Genomic DNA, 22,987 nt, shown 5'->3' with positions numbered 1-22,987 from the left:
ATCGGAATAAAGTTTTCAACTTAAATACCATAAACTTTCCCAAGGAAACAAACACTTCTCAATGTAGGAAAGATTTAAATCTGAAAGGTGCTCTTAAGGCTACTCTCTCTTCTCTAACCCTAATTTGGAAATAAAACTTTAAATACTAGAGTACAAGTACAACACCATCCAATGGTCTAAATGGTTTCAAAAACTAAGTATAAATTTTGTGCATTGTGATCGAAGCTCTAGGATACAGGCAATCTATCATCTTTCAGTTGGATTGATCAAACATCAAGCCAATTTGATTAAGTCAAAGATAATATTGATACCCATCAAGCTTCCAACCATAATTTAATAAAAATATAACAATTTAAAACTCACCTGATCACTTTTTGCACTCATCCACAATCTTGGAAAATCTTATCATAACCATTAGCTATCTTCAAATGCAACAGTCTTCAATATGCCAAGAGTTCGGGGGAGGACTCAAAGTATGTGAGCTAGAAGTATACAATCGAATTTTGACCTAGAATTGTCAATGCACTAAGATACTTACATTTTTAAAATCTTTTAAATAATTCTCTTATCATCAATCTCCTCTCCATTCAATTTCATTTGACTGACAATAGAAAGAACATGATTGCTAGAAAAATTCTTGTAACTTTTTTGGAATCCTTCATTTTGATGGTATCAATTTTTGATCTAAGAGCTTGGTGCCTCACCATATTGCCTTCGTTATCTTCACTCCTGTAGCTTTGTACCTTAAGTTCAGAGTTTGCTATTGAAATCATTTCAAAAATGGCGTCATGATCCATAGCTTAATACATGAGGAACAACGCCTTGTTGTCCTTCCTCTGGTTTTTTATGAATCCAAAGAATTGTTGTGAAGTCCACTTGATTATCTGTTTTTTTATAACCATTTTCTATCTTATCTCCAAGATCTTGGGCACCATATAAGACTTTCATGTGAATATTCCTTTGACTACAATTTTTCTAAGCATGTTAAATAGAGGGAAGTGTTGGCTAAAACATACTGCTGCTTGATGCCATTGCCAATCTTGCTCTAATACCACGTTGAAACAATGTCTGGGCTCACAGAAGAGAAGAAGATCATTTGCTATTCTGAAATAAAACAACTTCAGTTTTTCATTTATTTTTTCCTCTGTAATTTTTCAGCAGTATATACATATATCAATAATACAGATTCCTTAGAGCAAAAATTCCTAAGCAACCTTTTAAAGCTTAATTATACTCCTAAAGTCTAATACTCAACAAACGCCACCTTCCCTCTAAAGTACAAAAAATTAATATACCACTTTACCCAATTCCCTTCAAAGAGAAATTCCTCCAAAGTTTTCTGGATGGTTCGGCACTGAGCCCAGCTGGGTGACAAAGGAAGACATAAAGTAAAGATAAGCTAGATAAAGTGCTCTTGGTAAGAATAGGATATCATACAAAATGATTGACTATAAAGCTTACCTCACCTTTCAAGATTTACCAAATAAAAAGCACTAGAGCAGTGGTCACTGTTTGGTGAATAAGCTATAACGTTCTGCTTCCTCTTGAAAGCACTGACGAGTAACCAATTGGGGGAATCAGACATACAGAATCATAAAAATCCATTGGATCCTTTGTAAGTTATTAAGGTTGAGCTCTGAGTCCAGAACAACATTTATTTATTACTTATACCTACCATGTTAGATAGCTTAAGTGTAGAGAGGACTGCCATAATCCCATTTTAGCTAAAAATATGAACTTAGGGAGATTTGGTCGCTGCCCTACCCATTTCAATTCCCTTCAAACCCATCTTTATGTTTCAACCAAAGCACTGGCACTGTCAGGAATAAGTTGGATAAACAACAGAACCTTTATGACAGCCATTTTAACCTCTTTTGTACTCATTATACTGAGCTTATCATCCTGGATAGTCCCTGCAGATAAGTTCAACCATTCAAAACGTTTGATAGGCTGTGCCAAAAACTCAATTTTGGCCAGCAACAAATTTCCCTAGCTACAGGCTAGAGATACTCTCTAGTTCCATAGAACTGCATATCAACTTGGAAGTGCTTTACATCTCTTCTTGCTACTTAATCCCCCGCAATGACAAATGGTGAAATAAATTTTCTGATTTCAATTTTAAAGTAAAATGATCATCATTGTAGCATTGTTATACCATTGATGGACATTACGCTACTCATTGTTATACCATTGCTGTGTCATTCACCATCTTTGGTTTCAAAAGGTAACGAATCTTTTACCAAATTATTGACCTAAGATACATCTTAAAATAGTTGTGAGATTTTTAAAACATTGCAGAATTTAAATCTTTGTGTTTATATTAATTTCATAATGTAATTAAAGCTATAGTTAAGTGCAAGGGATGTAGAAAGCTAGGGTTGAGGATATCATTGGTTGTGGCATCATGATTCTATTAATTTTAAAAATATAACTAAAACCGTTATTATCGACAACGGTTGAACATGAAAGCTTGGATATAGATTGATTATACAAACCGTTTTTCTTGTCATTCCTTGTTATATATCTTTCTAGAAAGCCAAAATAAATCGCAATATTTGCTAATTGTTAATATGATCTACATTATATTCTTCGTCACTTTTAGCCTCCATTTCAAAGTATAGGAATTATGCATCTCTGATAGTAATGAAATAATTAAAACATAGATAAACCTAAACTGTCATCTTCAAAGTGTAAACTAATATAAGAAAAACCATTATAAACTAGAAAGTTTCAATGAATTAATAAAAATTTGGATTGAGAATGATTATAGAAATGATTTTCGATCTTTTCTATTTATCATTTCACTCCGTTAATTTGTTGATGAGAGCCAAAATAATCATCGCTATGATATTACTTCATCATCACTTTTATCTTTCATTTCAAAAGAGGAATTTTTTATCAAACTGTTATGCAGCAAAGCATCATAGTAATGAAATAATTAAAATACATATATAGGAAAATGATAACAATAATTGGTAAACTATAATCTTCGTAAGTACCGGTCTAAAACCAAAAATAACTAAAACATTATTACCGACCTAAAACCATTATCAACCGAAAAAAATGGCATGTACCTCCTATATGATATTTAAATTAGTAAGAGTATAGGAAAATGATAATAAAGCCATCTTTATAACAGTATACAAATGTAATATATATTTAAAAACCATTATTTCAATCAAAGAAATAAGCTTGGGTGGAAATTGATATGTAGCTGAGACACATCTTCAAATTTGTTCATATCACCTCTCTCCTTCTGATTTCTTGTCTTCATCCATCCGTTAAACCTCTATGCTTTCCACCCAAAAATAATTCTGTAAACTTCATTGCCAACTCCTCATATGCCTCTTTCAAATTGCAGCATTTGTACACATTTGCTTAAGCAATCAAGCCTCTTACCTTCCAGGCTCCTCTCTGTTCAAAGTTCCATTACTGAAGAAACCCTAGTTGTTTCTGGTGTTTCTGACTTTAGGAGATGAAGTTCATGAGCCCTTGGTAGATTTATTCTTGGAACTTCTTGATTTATGTATCATTTCAACTCACAGAAAAGCTAGCTATCCAACTTTAGCACTAAAACTCTACTGGTTCAATTAAGTTACAACCAAAGCACTGTCACTGTCAGGAATAAGTTGGATAAACAACAGAACCTTTATGACAGCCATTTTAACCTCTTTTGTACTCATTATACTGAGCTTGTCATCCTGGATAGTCACTGCAGATGGGTTCAACCATTCAAAACGTTTGATAGGCTGTGCTTTTATGACACAACAAACTTAAACACCAAAAATGAAAAATACATTAATATTATGATTGTTGTTATTGATATTAATATTCTAGAAGCCACAAGCTAGCGAGTTAGACTTCAAAATGAGTTGGGGTTTCTTTGTCTCTCAAATGCCAATGAGATCCATTCTTGAAACCTCGGGTGAATCACAACAAACAGGAAGAAGAAAATGGACTCGATTATTCAAAACCACCATTCATACACCAATACTGCAACTGTTGGCCCTTACGACACTGCTGTTTATATAACCATGATTAAACACGCTGACGAAATTCCAGAAACCCAACATCCAAACACTCTAAAAGAAGAAATCATTATCCTCAACCCTGGAGGATTCCATCAACAGAGAAGTGAACGGCATGTTCACATATGCCCTCGGAAACAGCTCAAGTTCACATCCATCATCCGCCATGACCCCCGCCATAAACCCTCCCAGGCACTCCAGGCCGATAGTCCCTGATGCGGGGATCGCATTACAGGAACTCGACACCTGTCCCAATCCAGCCGGCGGAGCCATCAAAGGGACAGGGTCAATCACAGCGGCAGGAACTGGAGGGACAACAGGAACGGCAGGGACTGCAGAAACACCATTTACAGCGGCACCTGCGGTGGTCCCATGAGGAGCAACAGTGGCCTCTTTGGAGCGGGCAATATGGGCTTCCACGGCAGCAGAAGTCACGTGGGAGAGAAGCCAGGCAATGGTTTGGCCGTCTGTACGAAGTTTAAGTTCCCTGGTGAGCTGAAAAATCCTAGCAGCGCAGATGGCCGGAACCCTAACCCGTCGGCCTCTGCCCTCCACTTTCTTATGGCGGTCCTTGACAGGACGCCTGACTGATACAGATCGGCGGCGCTTAGAAGGCGATGACTTCGAAGAAGATTCCATGAACAGACAGACCAAAATAAGAAAAATGTAATTGATGGGGTTTATGTACAAGAAGAAAGTGTTTCCTTGGGCGTCTATTTATAGTTCAAACTTTGGACCATATGTACGTGAAAATGCACCAATCACAACTCACAACTGCTTCCTCCTGTTTTTCACTCTCTTCTTGCATTCTACTTTGATTTTTTTATTTTTTTTTTGGTAATAAATCCTATTTTACTTCATTTTTAGTCATTTGGATTTTGATGAAAATATATTAATTAAATATTTAAATCCAGGTGAGATTTTATGACATTTTTGTATTTATTTATTAGGATTGCAAATCCATTCCATTCATCTCTTGTGGGGTCCATTCCTAGAAAAAAAAAAGAAAAAGAAAATCCACAAATGGAAATGGTTGCAATAAAAATAATTTTCTATCTATATATTTATTTATCATACCATGTAATAGCTACTTCTCCTACATCTCCGTTTTTAATACTATTTGTGATATTGCCAATGTCACAAGTGAATTTTTCAACTTCAAATTATGTTTTTAAGATAGATTTTATTTCTATTAAATTCATATAAATTTTCATAATTCTGAAAAAATATTATTTTTCAAAAAAAATCCCAATATTTAAAATAATTCTTATATATTTTATGCTTATGAATCTTAATTCATTTTTATTAATCATATATACAAAATGTAATCTTTACCTAGAAGGATAAATTAAATAAGATAACCAATATAATTTATTTATTTTTGTATAAATCTTATCTTTAAAATACTAATTTTTGGATAAACTATTCTTATGGGAATGAAAATTGAAATTTTTGGATTCAAATTCATAATTGTGACAGTATAATTACTGTTATTATTTATGATTGGAAACTGAATTGGATTCCAAGTCACCTTTTACCTGTCACATTGTTGTATTTATTTAATGTAGGGCATGTTTGTTTTGCTTTCTATTAGCCCTTATTTCCCCTTTACAGCTGGGCAAATTTTCTCTTTCTTCCAAACTAAAGGAAATTAATTTTTGTTAAGAGTAATAAGTCTCTTTTCCCAATAATGCTATTTCTAGAGTATATATACTTCAATTTTCATGAATGGATATTGAGTCTTGTATGATTGGAAAGATTTTAAATTTTATAACACTTGAAAATATTTACTGTTTTCAAAAAATTTGAAAATTATAACACTTGCTTCTTGGGTATTATGAAAGCTGTCAAGGGAATAATCAAGTAAATGTTTTAAAAGTTTAAACATTTTATTCATCTTTTAAATATTAGAAATTTTTTAACCACTTTCTAGAATTACTATCAAAAGGAAGATTTTAAAAATCGATAAATTTTATCGAAATATCAAATATTAGAGGATCAACCGATTAGGTAAAAAATTGGAAAAATGGTCGATGGTGACGATTTATCACCAATGAATCACTCATAAATTGGGTGATTTTCTCGTGGAAAAAACTCCATTTAAAAAAATATTTATTTATCTTTTTTTATTATTATTATTCATTTGTTATTAAATATTTATCATTTTTGTTTTGAAAAAATTGTTGATTTTTAGTGACGTTATCGGGAAAAAAGGCCAAAAAATTTTTTTAAATATATTTTAAAAATTATTCATTTATAATTTATCTTTTATTTTAAATTTATATTATCCTTTTATTTTATATTATGATTTTATTTTTAACTACTTTTCATATTTATCTTATTCATCCTATTTTAAAAAATCACTATCACTTCAATTTTAAATATTTTTTATATTTATCCTTTAAAATTTATTTTATTTTAAATATTTTATTTTAAAATATTAAAAATATAATTTTATTTAAAAATTGTTGAAATATAAAAGCAATTAATAAAGTTATAATAATTATAAATTAAAATTGATTTGATAAGATAAATTTTTAATATAATTTTAATTATTTAAATAAATTAATGTTAATAGAAAAAATTGTCACTATAAATTTGTAATAAAATTTTAGAAACTAAATCTCAAATAAATTATTTTATGTAAATCAATTTAATTTTTTATTTAAAATGTAATAAAATATGTTGTAATAAAAGTTGTTTTTAATTTTAAAAATAAATGAATATAAATATATTAAAGGAATTTTAATTATTTAAAAAAAATTGATGAATATTATCTTAATCATATTTATATCAATTACATTTATAAAATAAATTTAATATGTATATTCTTTCTTATTTTATCATTTAAAAAAAAAATTTAAGCATTTTCATGAATTTTAAACCTTTTTTGTTCGATCAATATTTTTGTCAAAATATCCACTGATATTTTTTTAATATATCCGTAAAATTAAAGTATTGATATATTCATATTTATCGATTTTTCAAGCATTAGTCAAAAGCACTTTAAGAAATTTGGAGTGACCCCAACACTTTTAGAAATGTTAGTCAAAATTAAAAGCAACTTTGACGTTTTTATTAATGTTACATTGGATTATTGGAAATTTTGAGAGAAAATGTAAGAAAAAGAAAACAAAATATATAGAAAAAACAAAAAATGAAATAAAATAAATATATATATATATATTTAAATTCAGTAAATTATTTTTATATTCTACTTCAAACTCATTTTACTTATTTTAATTTTTTTATATAAAAAGTAAATAATTTTAAAATACTTAAATTTCTAATTAATTTTAAATATATTTGATTTTTTAAAATACTTTTCATAGCATAATCAAACTTGAAAAAAAATCATTTTTCTTATCATTTTTTTTCTATCCTTACAACTTTTCGGAGCCAAATATAACCTAAATTTAATTCAATTTATTTAGTAAATTCATTTTTTTCCCATGTTCTTACATATTATGCTCACATCCTAGACCCTTGGAGCCCTAATGTCCTTAACAATCACCCACCATAGGCGATCGTCGGTAGCCAACAATCAGCAACATTAATGATCAAACACTACCGATGGCCATCAACTGGTGACCTCATGCTAAGAAATAGAAAACTATAAGAGGAGTCGTAAACATTTGTTTCATCTATGATCAGCCACCACCAACTACTAATCAGTGAGGTCGATAGTTGTTCACTACTAGCTCGACCTTACCTTAACAAACTCTTCACCATCAAACTCTAAGATCAAGCCCACAAATAACAATGATTAGATTTTTTATTTGTTATAGAAGATTAGTTTAGTTGCACGTTATAGTTGTTGCATCCGTTGAATGGTTAGGATGTAGCTTAATTAGTTCTCCTTCTATTACAACAAACTATTCAAGTAGTTGCAAACTACTTACCACTTTAAAAACCATGTGCGTTATATAGAATGTTAACAAATAATAAATCTAGAATGGACCGATAATCCTTTTCTTCCTATTTTGCTATCTTTTCTTTCTTTCAAACATGGTATCAAAGTAGTGCACGCAATAGGAGACACCTCAAGAACCAACAGGTTTATCCTTATCTCCTTTCCCAGCCCAATCTCATCCAAACTAGACAACAATTATCTAGGGCAATGAACATGACACAAAACATTTTTCATTGAGAAATGCTTTTACAGACGAAATTTAAACTTTCATTGACAAAATATTTTTTCGCTAAAAGTCTTTTTTCTTAGTGTTGTCATTAAATTGTTAGCTAAGTTGTTGTCATATATATTAAATGTTAGAGCATATTATGGGATCATGGTGACACTAACATTATCTAGCAACAACAGGATATTGAACAATTACAAGATATTCTTCAACATGAAGATAAGTAAGTGATTCTTAGATTTACTTTCATATCTTATACACTTAATCCTCAATAACAACTCTAACATTGGTTATTGGAGTATCATGTAGTAAGAATTATGGTATGTTTATAATCAAATATGTGGAATATTGGATGCACAATCATCCATTCAATTTCACTAGCAGGTCCTCGTATGGATTGGTTTCGGGAGAAAATGTTAGTAGAGCTATTTTGTATGAAGGATTTACCTAAATAATTACTTCATATAAACTTGATGTTTGGTTATAATTATTGACTAATTTTAACTCTATATCAACATTGATATTTTTTGTGCTCAAAACCTATAATTTGGTTTTTATGTAGTAGGAAATTTTGATATATATTAATATATATTTTAAATGTAGATTTATGATGGCAAGTTTCTAATATAATGGCAAAACTATTCTAAAGTTATTAATAATATTACTATGGACTTACCAAGTGGCAAATTAATTGTGGACATACTTGTAGGAAGTTGTGTCCATCAAGTTTATTGTGAACAAACTTGAAAAAAGATATGTCCAAGTCTAATCTAAACTTATCAAATTTAATAAGGACTTAATAGGTATCAAGTTGATTTTATACATACTCGTAGGAGGTTATCCATATATAGCTGACATTTTAATCTGAACTTAACTATTGTCAAATTATTTTATACACAAACTTGAAGGTAGTTAAGTCCAAAGTCCTCAAATAAAATTTGAACTTCACTATTGTCAAGCTTTTTTCCATATAAACTTGAAGGTTGTTAAGTCTAACGTTATAAATTAGAACCTAAACTTAACTATTATCAAGTTTAGTACTGTTAGCAAACTTAGGGACAATTTAGTCCATAGTTTAAGAATAAACATGTAATTTTCATTTATGTTTTAGACATGTCTTACCACAAAAAAAAAAAAAAAAAAAAACTTATATTTCCTAAGGGTGTCAAAAAGGAGGAACATTATTACAATTATCATCTATGTGCTTAATTATCATATCACTATATACAAAAAAAAACCTTATATTTCCATTCACATGGGTATCAAAAAACAAAAAAGATTGTTTTTACAATTTTCATCTCATGTCAGTTCATAAGGTGCCAAAGCTATAATGATTTCAAGAGATTGGTCATTTACACATTTTCTGATTATTGTCATATTGACTACATTGACTAGAATGAGGTGTGTGCTTACCTTCTCCACCAAAATGGATTCTTTCTTCCCTTTGATTTGCTTGTTGACTACCTTGTTTTAGGTGGTAACACAACTTTGTTGTAAATTTCATTGGGTATTATCTAGTCTATCTCATTTCCAAATGGATAAACAGACTTTAGATATGAAGATAACGGTGTTTAAAGTATTAGGGACACATAGTATAACATGAAAGGTTATGATATCTACAAGTAGCAATAACATATGCACATCAAATATGGTCAAGATCCAATTGTTGACATGTGCATGACAAATATCTAATTAAATTCACTTGAAAAATAATGCTAACATATTTAACATTAAACGCTTTCGAGTTGATAGATTCCACTTGATAGGTTGATAACATATTATAACTTCAACGAAGCTCTCCATCAACCAATATGGTAAGTTCAATTGACATTGATAGTGTTTCTCATTGATGAGTCACAAACTATTTTTGAAGTAAGTTTCTTGATTCTTGAACCAATTATAAAATAAAAAAATCTCTAGTAACTTTCAACACAACATTAAGGTTTTCAACAATCCCTGTAGTCATAATATTATATATTTTCTTGGTAGAGTGTGACCAAGCCTACCAATCAACTCCTTCATTCATCATATATTTTAATGTTCTAAGGTCAATCATCTCTAATTACCCAAATATAACATAACTCTGAAATACAATAAGCATAGGAAGCGTCATAGAATAACTTAATTATGAATTACAGGATTCTTGAACTTTGTTTTCAAGTTTTGTCCAATGTGATAAGTGCATATATCATCCATTGCATGAGGAAAAACTTTATGTATTACTTTATCAATGCTATCATGATGATTTGATATCATAAACAGCTTATCAATGTGTCTAATTGCATCATTCAATTTTGTTAGAAACCACTCATAAGAAGTATCATTTTCTAAATCACCAACCCTAAAGGCTAAAGGATATATATATATATATGATTGTTGTCATTTACACACACTACAATAAACAAAGTCCTTAAGCACTTAGCTTTCAAAAATGTTACTTCAATTATAACCACAAGCCTTATTAGTACGTGAAACCTAGCAAGAAATATACCAGTAGTCATATAAAAAAAAAATACTTGAATTAATTATAACAACCAATAACTATATCAATAATGGTACTAAGATTTTTTTGCTTTAAAACGTAGTAGTAGAATGGTAAAGCTCTATGGAATTCCTCAAGTGATCCCTTAATAGAACCTAAAGTGAGTTATTTTTCTCTTCATGTTAGGATAGTCTCTTAAAAGCATGATATGATGTAACAAGAAATAAAATTCATTAATATTTATATTATAATTTTCTTTCTCATTTCACTATCTTATATTGATGCATTATCTATGTCTAGCATTCAGGTCTACATCACTTACATTGTACATAACTTAAGTACATTAAGAGTTGTATGAAAGATCCAAGTCATGAGTTCCTTTCAAGTAAATGAGTTGTTCACTGTTGGTTCATGGATTTAGGCAATCCATCTGAGGTTGTAACTCACTATCTCCTTATTTGAGGGATAATTGGTTATGGTTATCGAGATAGGTCTCCCATGATTAATGCACTAGTTTGTATGGTTATACATTGAACATTACCTACAATGAGTCATGACATTGACTAGGTCCCCCATGATTAATGCACTAGTTTAGGGACGTCTATGGTTGAGAAATTAGTCTATAAATGTGAGTTTTCTTATGGAAAAGTGTCTAGAAAAGGAAAATGAACGCTCTTAGGTATGCAACTGTAGGCTGCAACACTAGAGCGCTTAGATTAGCATTCAACCCTATGATTGAAATCCAAATTTTGATTATCAAAATTTATGACAAGATCCCTAAAGCCATGGAAATTATTTTGTTAATATGGTATTTCTAGTATGAAAATGCAGACTTTAGTAATTCTTAAATAGAAATAAAATTTCTTGAAAATTGGATTTCAAAAGATTATTTATTAAACTTTGAAATAGTGTAGATTAAAGAAATAAATACTTTGAAATAAAATTTGAAGATCAAAATTTCCTTTTGAACAATTATTTTAAAGGAATTTAAAATATTTTAAAAAAAATTATTTTATGAGAATCGTTATAGAATAAAATATTTTCTCTAGATTTTTATTTTTCTATTTTTGGAAATTTTCTTATTACATTTATGGACAATTTGGAGAACAAATAGCTTTTGAAAATTTTTAAGATGGATAATTTAATATTACTCAAAGTTGTATTTTTAATAATTTTTTAATGAAATAAATTATTGTGAAATTCCATTTCATGTCTAAGAGTATTTATTGAATTGGAAATATATAGGAAAGTAAATATTTTGAGGAATTTTGAATTCTAGAACTAAAGTACTCTTTTTTAGATTTATACTTAAGAATATTTTGTGAATTTTTTTAAAATTAATCTAATTAAATATTTCCTAATTAGATAATGTGCTCTCAAATTTTCAAAATTAAATTTCTTTATTACAGGTGGTGTTTGTTTTTTTACTTAATTCTAAATAGAACATTAATGCTTAATAGTATTAAATATTAGGTTGTTTGTTTTTATAGTATTTTATTTCTATTAAGTATTAAAAAGTAAATAAAAATCAATATGTTGTTTTTTCTATTTAGAAAAAGTTATATATTTTAGTTTTTTCAATTTAGTGAAAAAATTATAATAAGTCATAAAAAATTAGAAAAACAAACAACTTAAATTCTAAAAACAAATTAAATTCAGCAAAAAGTCAAAAAAAAACAAACACCACAAGTTTTCAATTTGAAAAATAAATATTATAAAAATACTTAGTAATTTGATGGAAATAAATTTCTTTCAAAAATTAATTTAAAAATAAAATATTTATTAAATTGGAATTGTGTAAAGAATGAGAATTTTTGAAAAGATTCTTATCAAATTAATTTTGAATAAAATACTCTTATAAAAATTTCAAATTTTTTAAGATTACATTTTTATTACACTATATTTTCAATTAAGAAATAAATATTTTTTTAAAAATTCACAAAAGGTAACTTATTCATCAATATTATTACCAAAGTTTTAAAACTCTCTATCTAATCTTAAAATTTTAAGTGAGAGCTTAGGCAAGTCCATAGCCTCAAAGTCAATTTGATTTGGATCACTATCATCCTAAAGATGAGTTGATAATCCAAGTAATCATACCTTCTCCCCCTCCACCCTCAACTTTAAAACCATTAAAGAAACCACCATGGCTAAGGACTTGAAGATTAGACAACAAGCAAATAAGATGAAAGAGGAAGGAAGAAGAAACATTCTAAAATTGCTTTTTCTTTTGTCCCTGTTGCACTCCTACCAAACACATTATAAGTGCTGCATGCAAGTATGCAAGGCTAGCGAACAAGGAGTTCTCTATCCTTGTGACCAAGCTTAAGCAAGCATCGTATTTTGATAGATGGTAAATGCGAGTCTTCACTTCACCCAAGTTCGGATAAAAAAAAAAAATCAGGCAACTAAATTTTTTTTGTCTTTTCTGATCGCCTATGACAACTGATGTTTCAAACAACTGCAATAAAGATAAAAAAAAAAAAATTGAGATTGGATGCAACCCATCCGTGCAGAAAAGAAACAATAATGAAAACATTACATAAATCTGACTAAAAATAAAATAGTGCCATTGCAGGAAATACAGTGGCTACTGCTAATCAGTCATCTCTGGAAGCAAACCCATCTAAGAATTAGTAAAAGCGTATGAAGAAGCACACCATCAAAGAAACAAATTTTGTGAGGAAAAAGACTTCAAACCTCTTTTGACCTGATAGGTATCAAGCTCAATCAGATGATCATGGAAAGCTGAGAAGTAGTTGCCTTAGCAAAGATATCATCCCAATGATCAGAAGCATAATACCCAAGATACAGGTTTCGTTTAGAATGGAGAAAAAAGGGAAATCAATCCAAACAAATAAACTTAAATAAAGTTGCTTTAAATTCAGTCAATCACTTTGCGCCATCATAAATCCAACAACCAACGGACAAAATGACACTGAAAACACCCGTATCAGTGTCTCTTGAGCCATCCAGAGGTCTGTTCTGATAACAACGTCCGCTTATTGCTCCTCTACAAAGATTTGGCATCAACCGTACAAAAAGAAGGCAAAAAAACAGGAAATTTAAACGGGGCTGGTTGGAGAAACACTGAGGAGCCTTTCAAATAGCATAGGAAAACCTGATAAATTCTTCACATCATCTGAAGGAACCGTGGAGGTATCCAAATTTGCCCATTCCTTTCAGTTTCTTGGTTTAATTTTTTAAACGACAAGAAGGGTGACTGAAGAACTAGGAACGATAATACAAGGAAAAACCAGAAATAAGGGGGGAACAAGTAACAGAAAAATGTTTTTCATATGGATACTCCATCTAATCAAAGCTATGAATATTTCATTTTAAAAAATCCTATATTGGACCCACAAACAGGGGAAGGAAACAAAATTGCCCACAGAGATTTTCTGAACTTTTTGGCATTTTCCTTATCTCAGCTGCACATTGACTTCAGCCATCACGCCCTTCAGTCACTTCCAAGCCAAGTCAGGAAGTCCGAATCATTGCTGCCAAACTCCAGATTGCACATCAATAACACTACCATCACATTGTCTTGGAGATCCATGTAATCAAGTCACAGTTCCCCTTCAGAAGGTTCCAAATCAGGCACTCAACATTAGCAAACTGGAACTTTGGCATCATAGGCTTCTCTTGCTTCAAGTAGATCTGGGCAATATCGCTGTGAAAGAAGTTCAACTTGCTCTGCAAATGACTTGTTCTTGTAATGCCCTATATGCCTGATCATTTGGTTCCACCGCTTTCTGCATAATTCTCCAGACCTATGGTCAAGAAGATTGTCCCAGTCCACATCTTCCATGCAGCAAGCATCCAAGTTAAAAAGTGCATTCAGCAGGCGATAATCATCGGCATCAGCCCAGTTACCTTGAACAACCATAGATGAAGTTAATTGGCCATACCATTTTAGGCAGCAACCTGAACTGATTCGAGTGCGCAACTTGTCACTTATTGCTTCCCAACTGATATTATCTCGCAACATACCGTGCTTGGATTTCCTTTCCCCTAAAGCCTTCATCCGCAGATCCATGTTCACTAAATCAAACAAGGTCTGGTACTCTTCTTGGTGCCACTGTCCTTTCTTAGCATTGGGCAATTTTATCCTGCGCCATGTATCCTTCACTTGAAACCTATGTTTGCCAAGTGCATCAGCCAACATTCTCCATTCTGATCCATGTTGTTCATGGAATCTCCGAACAAGTTCATACTCTTCAGGGGTCCAAGTACGCTTCTCATCCCTTTCAAATAAGACATGGGCTCGGTAATATACGCTTTCATGAGGCCTCCAAGGCAATGCAGCCGCAATTTCCTTCCAACAGCCTTTGAGTTCACGGTGAGACTTACAGTTCAGAATCATATTTATACCTTCCTCCCCCAAGCCATGGTCCTCTATATAGCTTAAAACAGCCTTTCTAACCATCTCATCTTCTTCTGGTGAGAATCGTTTGCCTTGTACCAAACCCTCTTGACCATCTGATGAAGGGAAAACCTCCACATGACCAGAAAACCTTACTCTCTTAGGCGTTTCATCAGGTTTAGACTTTTCAGAAAGATCAGCAGTCTCAACGTTTTCTTTGGTTGTTGGCACTGCTTCAAACTCTGGTCCTTCTGAAACATTTTCAACTAACTTGGCCTTCTTCCTCTTCTGTTTGCTGTCATCCTCAGTCCCAACAATACATGCTTCTATTTCTCTGCCCCTTTTTTTATTACCGGTTGAATGTGTACCACCCACAAACTTCTTATTCCCATTTAAGGTGCTTTTATCACCCGGATTCCCAGCCACAAGTTGTTTCAATTCACTTTCCAAATCATCCTTATCCTTCTTCTTTCTCTTCTTCTCCTGCTTTCCATGGTTGACCTTTTCCATTATATTCCCATCATAGTGGTCCCTTACTTTTCCAATGTCTTTTCCACTCACAATGTTGTCCTTCCCCTCAACATCACTACTCTCCTTGTCTCTCTTTCCTTTCTTAATCTTCTTTGTTCTATTTCCTTCTTCCCCATTCTTCACTTCAGCAATGTCTTCCTTCTCAGTGAGTTTCTGTCCCATAACTACCCTATCTTTTCCCTTTTTATTTCGCTTGGTAATTTCCATCAAAGACGAAATTGAATCAGTTCCATCTTTGTCACTATCCTCCCTATGTCTCCTTTTCTTATCTTTTCTTACTTTTAAATCACAGTTATCCCTCACATCCTGCTCTTCATTCAACTGAAGGCTCCCTTTCTTCTCTCTTCCATCATGGAACTTAACATCTGAAAACTCTTTGACTTCAGTAGCTTCTCCACCAACTCTCCTATGCTTCTTCGAACCCTGGTCATATCCCTTCCCACCCCTTTTAAGTTCTAATTTCGTCACCTTCTGATCATTCTCCTTTTTATTACTGTTAACCACTTCCACATAATCCTTCACATTTACAGCCTCATTTTGAATAATATCGAATCCAAAATCATTGCAAACCACATCTTCCTTGTTTGTTGTCTTCATTTTCTTCTTCTTCTTCTTCTTGCCTTCCTTTCTCATTTCAGAGCCATCCCCCACTCCAGCATGCATTGCATCACTGCACTTATTTAACTCTTCAGGAGCACTGCCCTCATGCTGCTTCCGTTTTTCACTCTTACTCTCTATCTTCGCAAGCATGTTGTCTTCCTCTATTCTACCCATGCATGCGAAATCTCCGTCAGCCTTTTTGACTGGTTATGGCTAACTCCTGCAAAGCTGAAAACAAGAAAAATTAATCATGTCAGAGAGCCAACAGTTGACTAGAAACCCTTCAGATGACTGCAGTAAATGGTCATCACTCAGAAACAACATAAGAACCAAGCCCCTTGTTTGTTTACCTCTCCTTTTCCAATAATTTGAAGCAATACATTTCCCAAATTAATTCAGGCACTTGGTCCCACTTAAGGGGTACAGGAAATACTATATTTACATAACACAACATAACCAACAAAGGATGGTTCGAACCATTTACAATGTGCCAAGAAGCAACTTCACATTTGAAGGACCACCAATAGAACTTCATGAATAACCTTTTTTTTTTTATCTATGTAGAAAAAATTCAAGGTTATGATGGATTCCAACTACTCCAAGCAGTTTCACAATTTATCCAACCTCTGGGATGAATCCTTGAGAAGCACCAAGCACCAGGACTATCAAGTAAATTCAAAAGTGATATTTATCAGAAGATCAAGGAGAATATCCAGCTGGATTTACACAACCACATGGTAACTTTCTCTTTTACTTCCTTTCACTTAAAAAAAAAAGGAGGTACAAGAGGGAGGATCACTAAGTTGCTCCAATCACACCCTTTTACCCAAATTTAAGCATGTGGAAATAATGAAAGAAAGGTATGATAAAGTTCTAAGCTACCTTAGATCACTCAAAAGATATATATTTTTTTTTATAGGTAAATAAGAGTTTGTATTAGCAATGCCTAGAAGCAGCGAAAAAAGTACACACGAAGTATACAAACTACGTCCAAGAAGTTAGACAAAAAGAAAGATGAAAACCTTTCTCCTAACTTGAAAAAAAGCCCCTCTATAAAATCAATCATGGACAAAGAATGATCCTCTAGATACACTCTACCCCAATTCACAAAAGTGTACAAAAAAAAAGTGTTTTAAAGCTTGGTCGGACCATTCTATGTCATTGAATACTCTTTCATTTCTTTCCTTCCATAAAGTCCACATTAAGCAAAGGGGGGCAGCCCTCCAAGCATTTTCCCTACTCACAAAAGCTCCATGTCAACCAATCAAACTCCTTTTAATTGAGGAGTGCAGGACCCACTGCACATCAAAAAGAGAGAAAAGCAAGCTCCATAGCATTGTATCCTTCTTACAAAATAGAATCAGGTGGTCACTGGTTTCCTCTTCCACTTAACACAAGTAACACCTATTCAGCATATTCCAACTCCTTTTGAGCTGATCAATGATCAAGATTCTGTTCCAGGACACTCAAAAGGATCACTCAAAATATACATATATACCTTTGATGCATGACACAAAATTTTAATCCAGGAATAAGAGCAGCTCATGACAAAGTTAAATTTCCCTTCTTCACACATCAAAACCCCACAACTATCCACATCAGGAGAACAATGAATTTGAAATAGAAGCAGTGTGTTCCAGAATTTCATTTTACCCCCTCTTGCACATTTTTCTACACAACAGCAAAATAATTGATTGCAACTCTTTTCATAGACTAGAAAAAACCCAAATGACAATGAATCCCCTACACATCCAACAATTGAAAGAATCCCAATAAGTGAACAAAAATTATGCTTATACTCTTGCTACTGTAGCATGAACCTTCACAGATTTCAATCATTTGAGGTGGAACATATAACTCCAAAAATTTGAGATATCCATTGAGAAGAGGTAAGTGTTGGTTCCCCGTGGAGGTGAATCCTTTTGAGATATCCATTGAAGAGGCTTCAGGTAAGCTGAGAGGTGTTATTGTGAAGAGGGGAAGAGGTTGTTCCAGTTGGATTAGGTTTGGGGAGGTGAGTCTAAGGAACTTGCTTAAAGGAGTAGAGGCTTGTTGTAGGGAGGAGTCATTGGTTTGCAATAAGGCGTGGAGAAAGAATGGAAGGGCATTTAAGCTTGAGAGATGTGCTAACGAAGACGGGAGGTTTATTCTTTGCTCAGAATGCGATGTGGAGGCTAAAAGATTTACTTTGATTTTCCTTGAAGGAAGAGGATTGTCAGGAGGCTGGTCCACTCTGGCCAGTAAGCTTTGTTCCCCTGGATTGAGGTTTTTGCCTCATTCTGAGGGGCAATCCAGTCCTGCAGTGAAAAGGGTTTTGGGTGATCCAGAGTGGATTCAGTTAGCTGAGGGGTCAAGGCTAAGGAAAAACTCTTGAAGCTCTGCTTGGTGGGGAAGTAGAAACCTTGGTTACCTGCGTGGAGGAGGTGTGTTGACAGAAGTTGGGCTGTAAGTAAAAGAGTAAGAGTTTCTCCTATTGCCCCATCTTTATGCAGTTTTGAGTTTGAAGATGAAATGGATTTCGTCTCGGTCCTTGCAAGAGGTTCAAGGAGATTTTTAAAAAAAAATTCTCATGTCAAGCATTTTAACAAACATTTTGTGCCACAGAGAAGCTAACATCAAACATATAATCAATAAATCTGATTGATAATACACTCATGTGAATATTGGTTCAGCCAGTAAAAAACTGACTACTCCAATGTTAAAGAAAGACAAGTACCATCATATTTAGACGAATTATACTTGATGTCATTCAATTTTATTTTTAATATGTGCAATGTTGCCAATAAGACCTTTAACATGTCAGTAAGATGAGTCAATTAATACAATTTGATTATGCATTTGTCAAAATGATGAACTCTTCTATTTCAAATCAATGAATAGACAGTTATTTTTCTAAAATTCTTCATATTCTTTTTGATAGGCAAAAGAAAAATATAAATTTTGTATATTCTTTATGTTCTTTATATTCTATATATTAAAGGATCTCTCTAGGATTGTCATTATTATCTATCACTTCAGTTCCACAACTTTCTCCCATCATTTCTGCATTTGGGTTTCCATTTAAATCTATTTTACATTCCACCACTAGTTCTTAAATCATCAAACACAACAATATGAGAATTTTAAGTACTGAACTTTCTATCTATAACATAAAAACAAACACAGGGAAAATGCTGTAAAACAACTTAGGCCCTATTTGATAACTATTTTTCTAAACAGTTTTTTAAAACAATCTTTTAAAACTCTTCTCTAATATTTTGTAGAACAAATGTCTGTTTGAGAACCTGAAATGTTTTTAAACTGTTTTCTATGTTTTTAGAATAACCTTTATACTTAGTGCTATTGTTAATCATTCTTCATATTTGTAGAATTATTTTTTAAAACAGCTCTTACAAAACAAGTGAAAACAACTAAAATATACTCTCTATAACCGCTATGTTTTCCGTTTTTAAGATTTTCAATTTTCTGGTTGCTAATCACATTTTCTTGTTTTTTTTTGTTCCAGAGAAAACAGTGCCTTACTTTTGAAATTTGTTTTCCTTTCCCTAATTTTTTTCACCAACATCCAACCAGGGCTTTGAAAGAGACAACTCCTACACTTCATTAGAATTACCAAAAAAATGGATCCCAACAATCAATTGTGCACTGTTTGGCTACTAGAACTTGTAGGAAAAGAAAAAAAAAACTGAAAACAAGAACGTTCGACTGAACTGTGCCTATTACAATACTTTGAGATATGCAAGTACATTTTCCAACTACAAAGTGTAAGATTCAAAGTTCTGATTATCTTTTTCCCACGTTTTCTCAGCCACCAAACACAGAAAGCAAATAATACACACCCAAAAAACGCAAACCCAAAAATGCAGCCCAAGAATTAACAGAATGAAACACAAAATTATCAAAACTTAATTAATTCATCCAAAATTGTGGGGCGAAATCAACAAAAACCCAAAATTGGGGTAAAAACTCAAAGTTCTCTTGATTTATTCCACTGAACAAGACTGTTAGCTTCTAAAATTTTGAAAGAAAAAGAAGACGACGAGGTGAAGGAGAAGCCTCAGCTGAAATCAAAAGATTTACCAAAAGAAGAGGACGAAGCCAAATCGGAAAGCCCTAAACCACCAACTAGATCTAGCATCGGCGGCAGAAGCGGAGGCGTAGCAGCAGAACCAGGGCGAGGGAGGATGGGATGGGGCTGGTTGTTCGAATGTAGGGTTTGTTGTTTGGTTGAAGGAAAGAGCACGAGCATCTGCTATTATTCCAAATTCGATACCTAATATTCCAGGGATTGAAAAATCGGAAAATGTCGCCGATATTTCGAAGAAATATCGGATATCGGACGGCGCCGAAACGATAATCGTCACCGATTATCGATCGACGGAAAAATCGACAAAAAAATCGGCAAAATCGCCGATATATCGGCGAAATATCGGCGAAATATCGGCGAAATATCGGCGAAATACCTATTTATCGGAAAATTTCCCGATATTTTCCTACCAGTCCAACCCGCGCACAGGATACAAAATCTGGCTCAAAAATCGTGGATTTAGGGTTCGTGAAATTTAAATCCAATGGCACAACAACAAAGAGACCCTTAAAACAGATCCAGAAAACACAGGGAGCAAAAGAAAAGCAAATTTTTTGGTTTTCTTTGGGGGTTTTGAATGGATTTTCTCGGAAATCAAACGAGAATGAATTTTCCCGGAAATCAAATGGGGGATGGATTTTCTTGGGAATCAAAACGGGGGTTGCAAAAAAAATAATATCAACGTGATTAGATTAGTACCTGCGAGGATTGAGAGTGGCAGAGGAAGATAGGTCTTTTTAGGAAGAGGAACTCTCTTGGCTGGAGGGCAGCTTCAGAAAAGGGGAAAGGGGAATTCTCTCGGCTGGAGGGCAACTTCAGAAGTGGGTGGCCCTTTTAATTTTTAGATTTAGTAGAGGTAAAAAAAAAAAAAAAAAAAAAACCCAATCATTAGAGCAATTTTCCTCTACCCATATAAATAATTATAAATTATTGAATTTTATTTTGATTATTAAATAAATTAATATTAATAAAAAAAAGTTGTTACTATATGTTTTTAATAAAATTTTAAAAATTAAATCTCAAATAAAATATTTATATAAATTAATTTAATTTTCATTTAAAATATAATAAAACATGTTTTAATAAAAATATTTTAAAATTTTTTAAATAAACATTATCTTCAGCAAATTGGGTCATCTTCATCTAATAATATAATAAAATCACATCGATCTCTTCCTTAGTATAAGGACTATTGTAATATCATATGTATTATATTTATGTATAAATTGTTTTTATTCAATAAAATCAAATATTTTTTAATTCAATTCTAACTCTATATACTTTCAAAATTCATATATATTATTTTTAAAATTCAAATATCGAATCTACCAATATATCTTTGTTTAAAATATCTTTTTAATTATATATATGTCAATTACACTTACAAGATAACTTTAAAATGTGTATTTTTACTTATTTTATCATTTTTTTTAAGTTTTTTCAAGCATTTCTATTAATTTTAAATAATTTTCACTTTATCGATATTTGTGAAAAAATATCCACCGATATTTCTGATATATCCGTAAAATCGAAATACCGATATATCCGTAAAAACCGATATTTCAATCTTTGCTATTATATACTTCTTAAATTATTCTTATTATTTTTATTTTTATTTTTATTATTATTATTACTATTATTACTTATTATTATATAAACTTTATTTTAGTATCCAAGACTAATTTTCGGTACCGTGGGCTCCACCAATAATTTTTGTTTTTCACATATAAAAGATAGATGATAAAAAATAAAAAAGAAAGAAACCCGTTGAGGGTTTTTAAAAAACAATTCTGAAAAACCTAAAATATTTTTAATATTTTTAAATATATTTTAAAATTAAATTTATATCCAATATTTTATTTTTAATTATTTTACATATTTAGACCATTATTTCTTAAAATAACTTTTAAAAAATAAATAAAAACAACTAAAAAATATTCTTTGAAAATACTTTACTTTTTTTCTTAAAAACAAAAAAATATAAAACAATTTTTTTTTATTAAACATGATTTTTTTATTTTTTGTTCTAAAAATAGTTTTCAAAAAGGTCAAAAGTCCTCATAAAATTATATCAATTGGATAAATATAAATATTTTACAATTCTTTTTTTTATTGGTCAGTTATTAATTTTTATTATATTAAATTTAAAGTAATTTTTAAGTATTTATGATATATTTTTTTATAAAAATTTCTACTTTTTATATTTACTATTTTAAATTAAAAAAAAACCTTTAACAATTTGTTTATATTATTTTGAAGTTAATTTGTAAATGGTTTTTAAATTAAATTTTTCTGGAAGGAAGGAGGTATAAGCAAGGATGAAAATATCGGTAATCACGGATATATCGGTACTTCGATTTTACGAATATATCGGATATATCGGAGATATATTGGATATATCGGAGATATATCGGCGGATATTTTGGAAAAAAATATTGGTGCTTAAAATTGTTAAAAACTCATGAAAATGTAAAGAAAACCTTATAATAATATAATTAGAAGTATAATAGACATTTTAAAGTTATTTTATTGAAAATTTTGATATATGTATAATATGATTTATCATATTTGATAATAATATTATATGCATCGATAAAAATATGAATTTTATAAGTGTACATTTATTATTAAATTACATATAATATTATGATATTTGATTACAATATGTCTAATTTTAAAATATATATTAATATTAAAATATGATCCATTTAATTCAATTGTATTAAACAATATAAAATAAATTATAATATATAT

General features: G+C 31.3%; 2 protein-coding genes across 3 annotated transcripts; both read right to left on the bottom strand.

Annotated features, from left to right (window-relative positions):
* Positions 1-4,082: 4,082 nt before the first annotated feature.
* Positions 4,083-4,667, bottom strand: LOC104879624 (transcription factor TCP8). The gene has a single exon (XM_010653155.1). It carries the CDS (start codon positions 4,665-4,667, stop codon positions 4,083-4,085), a length of 585 nt encoding a protein of 194 aa, XP_010651457.1.
* Positions 4,668-13,499: 8,832 nt separating this feature from the next.
* On the bottom strand, positions 13,500-21,098 carry LOC100260316 (DNA-binding protein REB1). 2 transcript variants are annotated; one of them, XM_002282588.5, is made up of 2 exons: positions 20,933-21,098; positions 13,500-16,374 (listed from the first exon to the last, which is right to left on the bottom strand). In XM_002282588.5, the coding sequence occupies exon 2, from the start codon at positions 16,318-16,320 to the stop codon at positions 14,260-14,262; it is 2,061 nt and encodes a 686-aa protein (XP_002282624.1). In that variant the 5' UTR covers positions 16,321-16,374; positions 20,933-21,098; the 3' UTR covers positions 13,500-14,259. The 2 variants fall into 2 exon arrangements, with proteins under 2 accessions (XP_002282624.1, XP_010651215.1); XM_010652913.3 differs by lacking the exon at positions 20,933-21,098 and adding an exon at positions 20,227-20,395.
* Between the last annotated feature and the right edge of the window lie 1,889 nt (positions 21,099-22,987).

The sequence above is a fragment of the Vitis vinifera genome, chromosome 6, assembly GCF_030704535.1.
Source record: "Vitis vinifera cultivar Pinot Noir 40024 chromosome 6, ASM3070453v1".
Classification (NCBI taxonomy): domain Eukaryota; kingdom Viridiplantae; phylum Streptophyta; class Magnoliopsida; order Vitales; family Vitaceae; genus Vitis; species Vitis vinifera.
Note: the sequence above shows the minus strand (reverse complement) of the source record. Positions and strands in the feature narration are given on the sequence as shown.

What these genes read in the sequence shown, in the direction of transcription:
- LOC104879624 (XM_010653155.1), bottom strand. Translation starts at nt 4,667, where the DNA reads ATGGAATCTTCTTCGAAGTCATCGCCTTCTAAGCGCCGCCGATCTGTA.
- LOC100260316 (XM_002282588.5), bottom strand. Translation starts at nt 16,320, where the DNA reads ATGGGTAGAATAGAGGAAGACAACATGCTTGCGAAGATAGAGAGTAAG.